Genomic DNA, 12,472 nt, shown 5'->3' on the forward strand with positions numbered 1-12,472 from the left:
CGAAGAGTTGGAGTACCCGGCCCGGAGGGTTACCGGGGTCCCACCCTGGAGCCAGGCCTGGGGTTGGGGCCTGTGAGCGAGCGCCTGGTGGCCGGGCTTTCGCCCATGGGGCCCGGCCGGGCCCAGCCCGAACCGGATACATGGGCTCGTCCAACTGTGGATCCACCACCCGCAGGAGGAACATGAAGGGTCCGGTGCAATGCGAATCGGGTGGCAGACCAAGGCGGGAGCCTTGGCGGTCCAATCCCCGGACAAGAAAACTAGTTTTTGGGACATGGAACGTCACCTCGCTGGCGGGGAAGGAGCCGGAGCTTGTGGCAGAGGTTGAGCGGTACCGGCTAGATATAGTCGGACTCACCTCGACACATTGCATTGGCTCTGGAACCCGAGACCTGGAGAGGGGTTGGACACTCTCCTTTGCTGGAGTTGCTCCGGGTGAGAGGCGGAGGGCTGGGGTTGGCTTTTTGTTAGCCCCGAGACTCTCTGCCTGTGTGTTGGGGTTTACCCCGGGGGACAAGAGGGTAGCTTCCTTGCGCCTTCGGGTCGGGGAACGGGTCCTGACTGTTGTTTGTGCTTATGGGCCAAATATCAGTTCAGAGTACCCACCCTTTTTGGAGTCCCTGGGACGAGTGCTAGATAGTGCTCCATCAGGGGACTCCATTGTCCTGCTGGTGGACTTAATGCTCACGTGGGCAATGACAGCTTGACCTGGAGGGGTGTGATTGGGAGGAACGGCCCACCTAATCTGAACTCGAGTGGTGTTTTGTTATTGGACTTCTGTGCAAGCCGCAGTTTGGCCATAACGAACACCATGTTCGAACATAAGGATGCCCACCGGTACACTTGGTACCAGGGCAGCCTAGGTCACAGGTCGATGATAGATTTTGTAGTCGTATCATCTGACCTGCGGCCGTATGTTTTGGACACCCGAGTGAAGAGAGGGGCGGAGCTGTCAACTGATCACCACCTGGTGGTGAGTTGGATCAGATGGCAAGGGAACATGCCGCGTAGACCTGGCAGACCCAAACGCATAGTGAGGGTCTGCTGGGAACGCCTGGCAGAAGAACCTGTCAAGACGGTCTTCAACTCCCACCTCCGGCAGAGCTTTGACCACGTCCCGAGAGCAGTGGGGGACATTGAGTCCGAGTAGGCCTTGTTCCACTCTGCGATTGTCGAGGCGGCTGTTGCTAGCTGTGGTCGTAAGGTGGCCGGTGCCAGTCGTGGTGGCAACCCCCGTACCCGCTGGTGGACACCAGAGGTTCGGGGAGCCGTCAAGCTGAAGAAGGAGGCCTACAGGGCGTGGCTGGTCTGTGGGTCTCCGGAGGCAGCAGACAGGTACCGGATAGCCAAGCGGGGTGCAGCAGTGGCAGTTGCCGAGGCAAAATCTCGGGCGTGGGAGGAGTTTGGTGAGGCCATGGAGAAAGACTATCGATCGGCTCCAAAGAGGTTCTGGCAAACTGTCCGGCGCCTCAGGAGAGGAAGGCAGCAACTCGCTCACACTGTTTACAGTGGGGATGGGGAGCTGCTGACGTCAACTGAGGCTATAGTCGGACGTTGGAAGAAATACTTTGAGGAGCTCCTCAATCCCACCAATGCGCATTCCGAGGAGGAACCAGAGCTGGGAGGCCTGGGGATGGACTGTCCGATCTCGGGGGCAGAAGTTGCTGAGGTAGTCAAACTACTACACAGCGGCGGAGCCCCGGGGGCGGATGAGGTTCGTCCTGGGTATCTCAAGGCTATGGATGTTGTAGGGCTGTCATGGTTGACACGTCTCTACAACATTGCGTGGTCATCGGGGGCAGTTCCTAGGGAGTGGCAGACCGGGGTGGTGGTCCCCATCTTTAAGAAGGGTGACCTGAGGGTGTGTTCCAACTATAGGGGGATCACACTCCTCAGCCTCCCTGGAAAGGTCTACTCCAAGGTACTGGAGAGGAGGGTCCGATCGATAGTTGAATCTCAGATAGAGGAGGAGCAATGTGGTTTTCGTCCTGGCCGTGGAACTGTGGACCAGCTCTATACCCTTGCAAGGGTGATGGAGGGGGCATGGGAGTTTGCCCAACCAATCCACATGTGCTTTGTGGATTTGGAGAAGGCTTATGACCGTGTCCCCAGGGGCACCCTGTGGGGGACGCTCCAGGAGTATGGGGTGGGTGGCTTTCTGTTAAGGGCTATTCAGTCCCTTTACCAGAGGAGCGTGAGTTTGGTCCGCATAGCCGGTAGTAAGTCGGACCTGTTCCCAGTGAGGGTTGGACTCCGCCAGGGCTGCCCTTTGTCACCGGTTCTGTTAATCACTTTTATGGACAGAATTTCTAGACGCAGCCGTGGTGTGGAGTGTGTCGAGTTTGGTGGCAGGAGAATCTCGTCTCTGCTTTTTGCGGATGATGTGGTCCTCCTAGCTTCATCCAGCTCTGACCTTCAGCTCTTGCTGGGTAGGTTCGCGGCCGAATGTGAAGCGGCTGGGATGAGGATCAGCACCTCCAAATCTGAGACCATGGTTCTCGACCGGAAAAGGGTGGCTTGGTCGGGGGAGAGGTCCTACCTCAAGTGGAGGAGTTTAAGTATCTCGGGGTCTTGTTCACGAGTGAGGGTAGGAGGGATCGGGAGATCGACAGGCGGATTGGTTCGGCGTCTGCAGTGATGCGGACGCTGAGCCGATCTGTCGTGGGGAAGAGGGAGCTGAGCCAGAAAGCCAGGCTCTCGATTTACCGGTCGATCTACGTCCCAATCCTCACCTATGGTCATAAGCTCTGGGTAATGACCGAAAGAACGAGATCGCGGATACAAGCGGCCGAAATGAGTTTCCTCCGTAGGGTGGCCGGGCTCAGCCTTAGAGATAGGGTGAGGAGCTTGGACATTCGGGAGGGACTCGGAGTAGAACCGCTGCTCCTCCGGATCGAAAGGAGCCAGTTGAGGTGGTTTGGGCATCTGGTCAGGATGCCTCCTGGACGCCTCCCCGGGGAGGTGTTTCGGGCATGTCCTGCCGGCAGAAGGCCCCCGGGTCGACCCAGGACACGTTGGAGAGGTTACATCTCCAATCTGGTCCCGGAACGCCTTGGGGTCCTGCCGGAGGAGCTGGTGGACAAGGCCGGGGAGAGGACGGCCTGGAGCTCCCTAGTTGGGATGCTGCCCCCGCGACCCGGACCCGGATAAGCGGAGGAAGACGAAGACGAATACGAAGACTAAGTGGCACTGCCTCTCTCTCTGCTGCTAAAGCTACGGATAGCAAATGCTACGGGCTATGCCTGAGCGTGAACGCGCATGAAGCAGCCTGCTCGACCCGAGCATCTCTCTTTTTCTGTGATTAAACAGAAAAACAGGCAATCACAGTAAAAAGGCCAGGGCTCATTCTACAGGACCAGGGCATTGCAGGAGAACGTATGAAGAAGACATTTATTATTTCTATACATGTTTTGGCTGTCACACTTCCATAACGTCCCTTTAAAGGAAATATTTATATAATAAATATGAAAATGCATAAAAACTGTTTGAAAGTTAAATAGATAGAAAGTTAAAAATATGTAAAAAATAAAAAATAATATAAATAAATAAATAAAAAGGCAAGAAGTAAACAAAGAACATGTACAAAAGTAAACATGTTTCAAAACAAAAATGTAAAAATAAATTTTATATACATTTATATATATTATATATGTATTATATATACATATGTATGTATATACATATATATGTACATGTAAGTATATATATATATATATGTATATTATATACATATATATATAAATAAGTATATATATATATATATGTATGTATATTATATACATATATATACATACATGTATATAAATTTTATATAAATGTATATATATGTATGTATATATATGTATATTATATACATACATATATATATACATTTATCTAAAATTTATATATATGTATGTATATATGTATGTATATAGGTATATAATATACATATACATATATATATATATATATATGTATATACATACATATATATATATATATATACATACATATATATAAATTTATATAAAATTTATATATATATGTATGTATATATATGTATATAATATACATATATATATACATATATATACTTATTTATATATATATATATATATATATATATATATATATATATATATATATATAAATAATATATAATGTTTTTAAATACTTTATTGTAAAAAGATTCCCCTTTTCACATACTTCAGTCAGTGCCCTTTACCTGCACAGGAGGAAACGTATTAATAAATCCTGTAACGGTTTGTTATTATCAAGTAAAAACCTGCAACACTTCAGCAGTCTGCAGCAGCTTGATTTGTGCCTTTAGATCTTTAACCTCCTTTGTTCAACAGGAAGTTTCTTATCAGCGGTGCCAGTACTGACATGTCCACTAAGCTTTTCCCTCATTTCTCCAAATTTCCTCCTTGTAGCTCCGAGTGAACAAAGACAGCAACCAGAACGGGACCCTTTGACGTGCCACTGGGGAGGATGTGTTGGACAACCACCTATTCAGAGGCTTTTATTCTTTCCCCTCAGAAGGTTCAAAAGAGGAATGTTGTGGAAGCCGAAGCTGTGGCCGGCCTTTCCTTTACGTCAGCCACACAATGACCCGCCTGTCCGTGGACGGGGCGTCCGAGAGGACACTGCGGCTGGCAAGGAAAAGACGTGCACCTGCTGGTCCGCACAAAGGCTGCCAACGTGATGACTGCTGGGAAAAGATGAACCTTTACTGTTTCCTTTTTATTATCATTCACAGAATTAAAGGAAGTCTGGCTCTATTATGTGATTGTGGAACACTGATTGCAACGCTGTCACTCGTCCATGTCCCCGTCTCTTCCTCCTCTGTGGGAAACGGAGTGCAGCCAAAGGCAGGAGTGTATTTTAGACAGGCCTAAATAACACTACGGCCTCTTTCATTGAGAAAGTGCCAAGAGAATGAAAACGTAGCGCAGGAACCAGCGCAGCGAGCTGATTCCTGTAAGAGACGAGGTCTGCCTGTGCCAGAGGACATTGTCAGCCTCTCCGAGGGAGTGAAGTGCATTTGTATTAGGATTGAGCAGCGTCCAAAAATAACCCATTTGTCCGTCTCCAGGGTCCCTTCCTGGTAGATAATGGATGGGGGATGGCGAGGGGAACTGGAGATGCAATTAATAGTGTGCAAGACCAAGGAACATCAAACATCAATGTACTCGCTGCAACTTCATGTCCTTAATCCCTGACACCCCAGTGGAGTAAACTCGGGCCCCTTAATAAAATTAATCCTTTAAATAAGCAGAAGCGATGTTAGCGGGGATACAAAGGGCTGGGTCGGGCAGCTGGGGCTGTTAAGTGGCAGAGCCAGTTAACAGGAGCAGGTGCCTTTTCTGCTTTTACATCCTTAATCCATCTCACTGGGGTCGGACCGGAGGAGACAAATCAAACGGCACCTGCAAAATTTGAGGATTCTTAAATTTCTCGTGTGAGCGGCGTAAATCTGACGTGATGCAGTTGCCGTGTGCCGATAATCAGTCAACCAGAATGACCTCACCTTCTGATTCCTGTCATCCCTCGGAGGGCTGTCGGGCAGCATCATCTTACGAAATTCTTCCTTTGAAACTCGCTGCAGTGACTTTCCATCTCGATCAGCAGCCTGGAGCCGGCAGGCGGCCTCCTGTGCATACAGCTGCCTGTGAACGACAGAGGTCCACAGTTCATCAGCGGGGTCACGTGCACCGCGTCCTGCTAAAGGGAAGCCCAGCCAGTTTAGGAATATAGTCAAAATAATGCAAAAACTCCAAGTGAAGGGTCTGTCGTAGCATGCCAGCATCAGACGCCTGCCTGCTCTGTGCTCATCAGAAAGGGCGGCAGGGAGGAGATTTTAAAGCCACCTTGTTCCAGACTGCTGTGTCGAACCCAAAGACAGAGTCTGAAGCAAGTACAACCAAGAGGGTAGAAAAGAAAAGATGAGCATTTTGAACAGAAGCTATCACAAACCAAAGAAGTGCTCCGAATAACACAGAGAAAGACACGAAGGCTGTTGAACAGGGACCGGAGGAGAACCCACAAGAGGCGACAGGCTTCCTTGGCACTGCTTGTCAACAGGTTTGGTTTGAAAACATTTAAATGATTCTGAGTGTTCGGGGAGGAGGGCATGGAGGGTGTGACCGGCCTGACTGGTGAGGCTGTGCTGCTGTGAAACCTCTGCTTTAAGTGAGCAGCCTGTGCACGACATCCTGAGAGCTGTTGGCAGGGTGTTAGACGGCTGCAGGGGCATCCGTTCGACGGCTAGACGATGGGACAGTCTGGCTGTCATGGTTACCCAGAGAAACCATTACCAGGGTTGCAGTGTTCCAGCTAAGGAAAGCCTGGCGGCCCGGTCTTAAACGTTAAAAATGGCTAAAAAAGCTGCTCTGTAAAAAAGGTAGAATCTGTTTTTAAAGGTCTCGTTCGCTGTGAAACTGTGTACTCCTTGTTTCTTTTTCAAATGCATTTAGTAACTCAGAGTTGTATATGAATACTAAATGTGAAAATTGTCTTCATTAGCAGCAGAAAGGAAACTAACGGGAAAACAATCGGATCAGAAAAAGCCGGTCTCTTCTACATCACAGGGAACATTTGCATTTATGGCCCCGCCCATCTTGGCTTTGAGGGAGCGGAGCACGTCTCGGCTGGCAGAAGCTAACCATCAGCAACTGTAGTATTTGTGAGGATAACACATCAAGGCTGTATTCTTTACCCAAGAAGGGAGAACGAAGGAAGAGTTGCGTTGCTATTAGCCAATCAGAGGAGAGACATTTGCATATCAGGAATGTTAATGAATACAGGGCTGCCAAATTTAGAACTTTTCCACGCGCGAGAGCAGGTGTCGTAATTTTTCACTTCCATAAGTTGGCAGTGACAGTGGGGGGGTGGGTTGGGGGGTTCTTCGGCCTGAGAGCGTGTGGAGAGGATGAGATGAGTGTGAGAGCCCTGATGAATAAGACTTGTAACCCCCCACCCACGTACGCCACTTCAGAATAATTTTACCTCCTGAAAGAGGAACACCTGGGGCCTCGTTTATCAAGCTAGCTTACGCACAAAACGGGGTCGGAAAACTGCGTAAGCAACTTTCTACGCAAACTTTGGGATTTACGAAAGAAGACTTAGCGGAAAAATGAGCGCAACTTTAAGCTGACTAAGGACCTGGCTTACACACATGCTGGACGTGGAGAGCACCTGCAGTGCTGCTGCTGAGAAGATAACATTATGAAATCCTGCAGCATTATCACTTGTACCGCTTCGTTTTCACACAGAACAAGACCCCCACATGCACACACACGCGCACACACACACACACGCACACACACACACACACACACACACACACACACACACACACACACACACACACACAGCCTGAAGCGCAGAATATCAGCAGGGGGGCAGATTGAGACAGAACATCATGCGTGTGTGACAGTGTGTGTCCTGTCACTGTGACCTGATTAATCATGCGCCCTGGCTACTTGTACAGGGCAGATCTCTGTTTGGCTGACTGGTTAGCACATGTGACTTTCACCCGGGAGTCTGGGGATCGAATCCTGATTGGACCATTTTTTTTTATACCCGCCACAGATCTCTCTGAAGAACTCACAACATTGACGGCTTCAGCAACGCTGTGCCACTCCCTGGATTTTCTCTTATTTGTTTTGAAAAAGCACTTCCTTTCATTTCTCCACCTCACCCACAGGTACCTCAACTTCTGCTTCCTTGATCTGCCTTGATCTACGGTCGCCATCGTCATTGGCGGAGCGCTGCAACAGCCGGCTTATGTATATGCATGAGATCCACAAGGCACTTGCGGGATGCGACTAAAAAGCAGCTGAGAAACATTCTCGTTGGTCTTTGATTAATGATGCGGAGATTGCGTGCAGCTGTGTGTACTCCATGTTTGATAGATCACACACCTGATGGGTGTAAGTACATTTTTTTTTGCTGAGCTTAAGTACGTTTTAGTACGGATTCTACGCCATGTTTGATAAATGAGACCCCAGAGCTTTTACCCCACATAAAACGGCTCTAACTGCATTCATTCATACTAGAGAACACCTATTTATTGAAAATAATTAGTGAAAGAAAAAAATTCCTTACTGTAGATATTTTTCCCATTTTTCTTTGATCATTTTACGCTCAAACTAAAAAATCTGTATATTCAGAGCAGGGGGCGTGTCGCTTTGCATCGGCGCTACTAGGCTCTTTAAGAGCTACAGCAGAAATGTCACAGCTATGCACAGTTGGCTAGCCCTTGAAATGTGCAACATGTTGCCAGGAATAACACTTGACATGACATTTGAGTGGGGTGTTGGTCAAGGACATGAGGGTGGGGTGGTGTGTGGAGGCAGGCTAGGTCAGAGCAGGGCCAAGGGGTCGACTTTTACTGTGTACCTGGAACGTTCAGACAGCATTTTGAGAAGGAAGGCTAACAAGCTCTCCGCTCCTCTGAAACAAGAAGCAGAAGCAGGAAAGAAAGAAGACAGCCCAGAGTTAGAGGCATTACACATCTGAGGTTGCATCGAGCGTTAGATCACATGAGAAAAGTTTTTAGGAAAGGGAGAGAAGAGAAACTTCATTATGTTAGAACCATACCAAAGACTAATATCAGGCCATTTATCGTGTGGAACTGTTACATAAGACAAAATGAAATGGCAGGAATATATAAACAAACAACGAGGAGCGTAAATGAGTTATGGAGCTTCTTCATAAGTCGTCAGAAAATAACCTCGTTGCATGCGATCAATCACACGGCAAGTTTTCCAACATAAATCAAATAACTTGGAAGCTAAAGCTGGGGGGTTTCTTCCAGGGCAAATCTCACATTCTGCAGTCCAAAACACACTCAAACACGTGCACTTCTTCACAGCTAGACTTGTATTCATCAGAGCGTAGATTTCCTTAACTCCGCTAACCGACTGACTTCGTCCCTCCCGGGTGCCTTATCTAGTGGCTACTTTGTGGATTCCTGCATCAGCGGTGTGCTGCGGTGTGGATCGTTGCTTTACTCCCAGCAGAGATGCTGAACTGTCAGAGGCTCAGCACAGCGATCCACAGGGACCCGGCTTCAGAAGGACGATCAATAACGACGTGTGACATGTGCCAAGTGTATTATGTCTGGCTTCACTGAGCTTATTTATTTTGTGGCTGTCTGCTTCAATCAAGGCTGGTTTGTAAACCCTGGGTGGGCCAGACAATAGCAGACCTGCCAACCTGTACGCAATTTGGCATCTATTTACGCTGGTACGACTCACCCCTCTAAACTACGCAAAAAGCTGCAGATACGCGAGTTGAGTTCTGTGGCAATTATGCACGTGCGGTACTCATGTCTGACAACACGACTCAGCGGCGTGGTGAAGAAGTTTAAGCCAATCATCGTAGAGAAGCAGAGAAAAAACAGAGCTAACTATCCTGCCTAACCCATAGCATAACCCCCCTGCTTCGTCATGCCCCCCGCTCCTCTCTCTGGTTCGCCACTCGCTGCTGTTCTGGTATGGTAAATTGTGTGTGTGTGTGTGTGTGTAATTTTCCATCCAGTATATGGGGAGATTACAGCGTGAAAAGCAATGGAGTTGCAAAAGGCCACGAAAAAACGCAGCACAAGTGCTACTCAAATTTTTTTGACAAGGTTGGCAGGTCTGCAATAGGTCTGTACCTAGTTTATACTTCTCCGTCAGCAAATTTGCACTCACAAACACGCGTATGGACGAAGACATTTTCCTTCACTACTTCTCTGTAGGGGTGTCAGCGTTGCTAAGCAATTGTCCACCAGGGCAGCAGGGGGCGTAGACCTTTTCTGGCGGGTCTGCCTACCATTGCAGCTTCAGTTTCTAAATGCCATAACTTGAAGACGGTGTGACTTTGAATAGAAATTTTAGATTTGTGTTGATATTAGAATTTGTTATTACTCAAATTTTGTTTCATAAAGTTTGAAAATAAAAAAGTTTGTCAACACCAATCCACTCAAGGAGCAATGGCCGACATGGAGTGAGTTTTATTCGAGCTGAAATGGCTCGTTCTCGAGGAACAAAAAATTTGGTTATAAAAAATTCTACAGGAGCAAAGAAGACCTCGGCGGAATGTCCGTCTCTTTTATGGAGCTGACCAATCACAGACGTGTATTCTCCATGGCGTTTAAAGGATGGTAAAAGAACTGGACTCTACCATGTCCGTGCTTGCGTCAACGAATAATGTTGTCTCTGCACCTCCGCAGATGGAGAAGTATAAACTCTGAGATGTCCGGCTTCCTGTACTGGAGTTTATACCTGGAATCTTGAATAATATCACTTTTGAGATATATTTTCAAGTAAAGACTAACTTGGTTTTGTTGCTTGGTACATGCATGTTGCATAGCTGTCGAGCATGCTGCGTTGGCTGGGAAAATAACGGTATTTTACCCATTTCCTGTTGTCTTCCCATATTATTTCTCCGTAAATTCCCCACATTCTGATCAGCCTTAAGCCACAGTTCGGTACTGGTTGAATTTAACAAGAAAAAGCCTTCTTTCATTAGCTTTTTCAATGTAATATGTCCAAAAGTCCCATTTTAAATGGTCTTTTTGTCAAACTGAAATGTCAGCGTCTCAGTTGGGCTAATTCTAGTGTGGAAAATGCCACTGAAGGTTTTGGAAAGCACACACTGAATAACATAGCAGCTTGCCACACATGCAGCGTGGTGCTCCTCAACGCTGCTGCAGATGGACCAGAAAAGGTGAATTTGAAACAAACCATCAGATGTTCTGTGTGCTATCAGTGTCTGTTCGTGTAGAGAACTGTCAACCGGATTCACCTGTGAGCCTTTCTCAGCAAATTGAAGGTAAATAAAACATGCATGCGTTTATAGGTGGGCGTGGCCATCAGCTGTACATAAAATTGCACTTGTCGTGCATTTTTATGTACAGCTGCACCAAACTGAACAAAATCTCATGTTTTAGAGGTTTTGGGTGAATTTTGCTGAAATTCTCATTCGTTAGATGACTTTCTTTCTCACACACACTCACCCACACTCTGAAATGTTGGGAGATCCCTCAGTGCTGTGGGCATCGTCATCGCCATCATCGGTCGTCTTCGTGCCCACCGGGTATTTGCAACGGGACTGTGAGCGTGACTGTCCACAGGCCTCTGAGCTGGGCCCCGGCCCCAGCTCTGGCCCTGAGCTGCAGGTCTGGGGGATGGTGTACACCTTGGAGGAGTCAGCAGACACACAGTACCTGGCACCGCGGGCCAGAGGACTGCCAGAATGGTGTGAGCCACTGATCAAACAGCAAACATAAAGCAAAACGTAACTCAAAAGTGGCAGAAACCATAAAAGGAAATTTAAAATGAAACATGAAAATAAAAATGGCTGCTAGAAAAGAGAATGATATCAAATGCATGGATTAAACCTAAATGGACGTTTCATGAGTGGCCCTGCTTTTGGCTTTGGCAGGAAGACACGCCCCCTCTTTGCCACGTGTGTTCCAGCTACTTCCCCTTTAACCTTCTTCAGCTGACGACTCCGTTTCACCACGCGAGCATTTCTGTGAACTTTTGTCCTTTTCAATACCTTGTCAAATATCAAACGACACACCGCATTTCTGCTTCAGCGTCTCGAAACCTCACTTCCTCTCAGACATCTGTGGCTGTGACCCTGCTGATTTGTGGCTCTTCAACTGTAAGAAGTAAAAGAACTGCACATCTCTAAACACGTAAGGAGCTGGTTTTAGTTTCCTATCAGGACGAACTCCTCCTTTTGTTCAGTAACGTCCTAGAATGTCAGGTTTTAGATGATAACTGCTCTCAGAATCTCACGTCTGCTGGAGTTTGCTTTGATTCATTTAGTCGACATCATAAGGGAGGACAGTTTGAGTTTCAGGTTTCCTGGCTGCTCAGGATTCCTTCACTTAGCTGCTCACATTAACTCCAGATTCACTGCAGATAAACTCCACGAAGGTCTATGTTCACTGCAGGAATGGTGTTGTTTGTGAGATGTTTCAACGTGGATGAAACATTCGATTAAATGACCACATATGTCAGAATCAAACAGAAAAGATAACCCCGTATTCATGAATATCTGGGCCATGACTAATGCTGTCAAGGAACATTATATTAAACTGTCTGATGTCATTAAAGAGCAACCATCAAAGTGTCGTATTACCATCAAGTTCTTAATTCTGTCACAAGTTCTTTTATCTGTTTAATGCCTCTAAGCTCTGGGGGACAAAAACATATTTGCAAATTCTACGTTAAAACACGCACTTCAAATGGATTTGGTACGCTATGATTTCTAGCAATAGTGCGTCAAATGGTGCAGACAAAATTTACCAACTTCAAGACACTTTGTCACAAACAACAACAATTACTTGCAAATATTTTGAAAAGAAACTCTCGGCACACCAAAAACTTTGCCAGTACAAATACAATTTATATTTCAAAATATAGACATTTTTTCTTCCAGCTGCTCAGGCTCTCATTGCCGTAGGTCTTATGGCTTCTCTTAAAGG

At 47.0% G+C, this 12,472-nt stretch overlaps 1 protein-coding gene across 8 annotated transcripts in view; it reads right to left on the bottom strand.

Annotated features, from left to right (window-relative positions):
- sipa1l2 (signal induced proliferation associated 1 like 2) overlaps positions 1–12,472 on the bottom strand; it is a 90,081-nt gene that overhangs the window by 14,039 nt on the left and 63,570 nt on the right. For 4 of the 8 annotated variants that reach the window (XM_070542143.1, XM_070542142.1, XM_070542140.1 and 1 more), the window contains exons 14-16: positions 10,991–11,242; positions 8,386–8,439; positions 5,513–5,651 (exon numbers count right to left, since the gene is read on the bottom strand). In XM_070542143.1, the coding sequence (XP_070398244.1) occupies positions 5,513–5,651; positions 8,386–8,439; positions 10,991–11,242 (445 nt within the window). Of the gene's footprint in view, positions 1–5,512; positions 5,652–8,385; positions 8,440–10,990; positions 11,243–12,472 lie in introns of those variants that run through there. The other 4 variants (XM_070542141.1, XM_054749828.2, XM_070542144.1 and 1 more) reach the window with 3 other exon arrangements.

This window comes from Nothobranchius furzeri, chromosome 12 (assembly GCF_043380555.1).
Source record: "Nothobranchius furzeri strain GRZ-AD chromosome 12, NfurGRZ-RIMD1, whole genome shotgun sequence".
Lineage (NCBI taxonomy): Eukaryota > Metazoa > Chordata > Actinopteri > Cyprinodontiformes > Nothobranchiidae > Nothobranchius > Nothobranchius furzeri.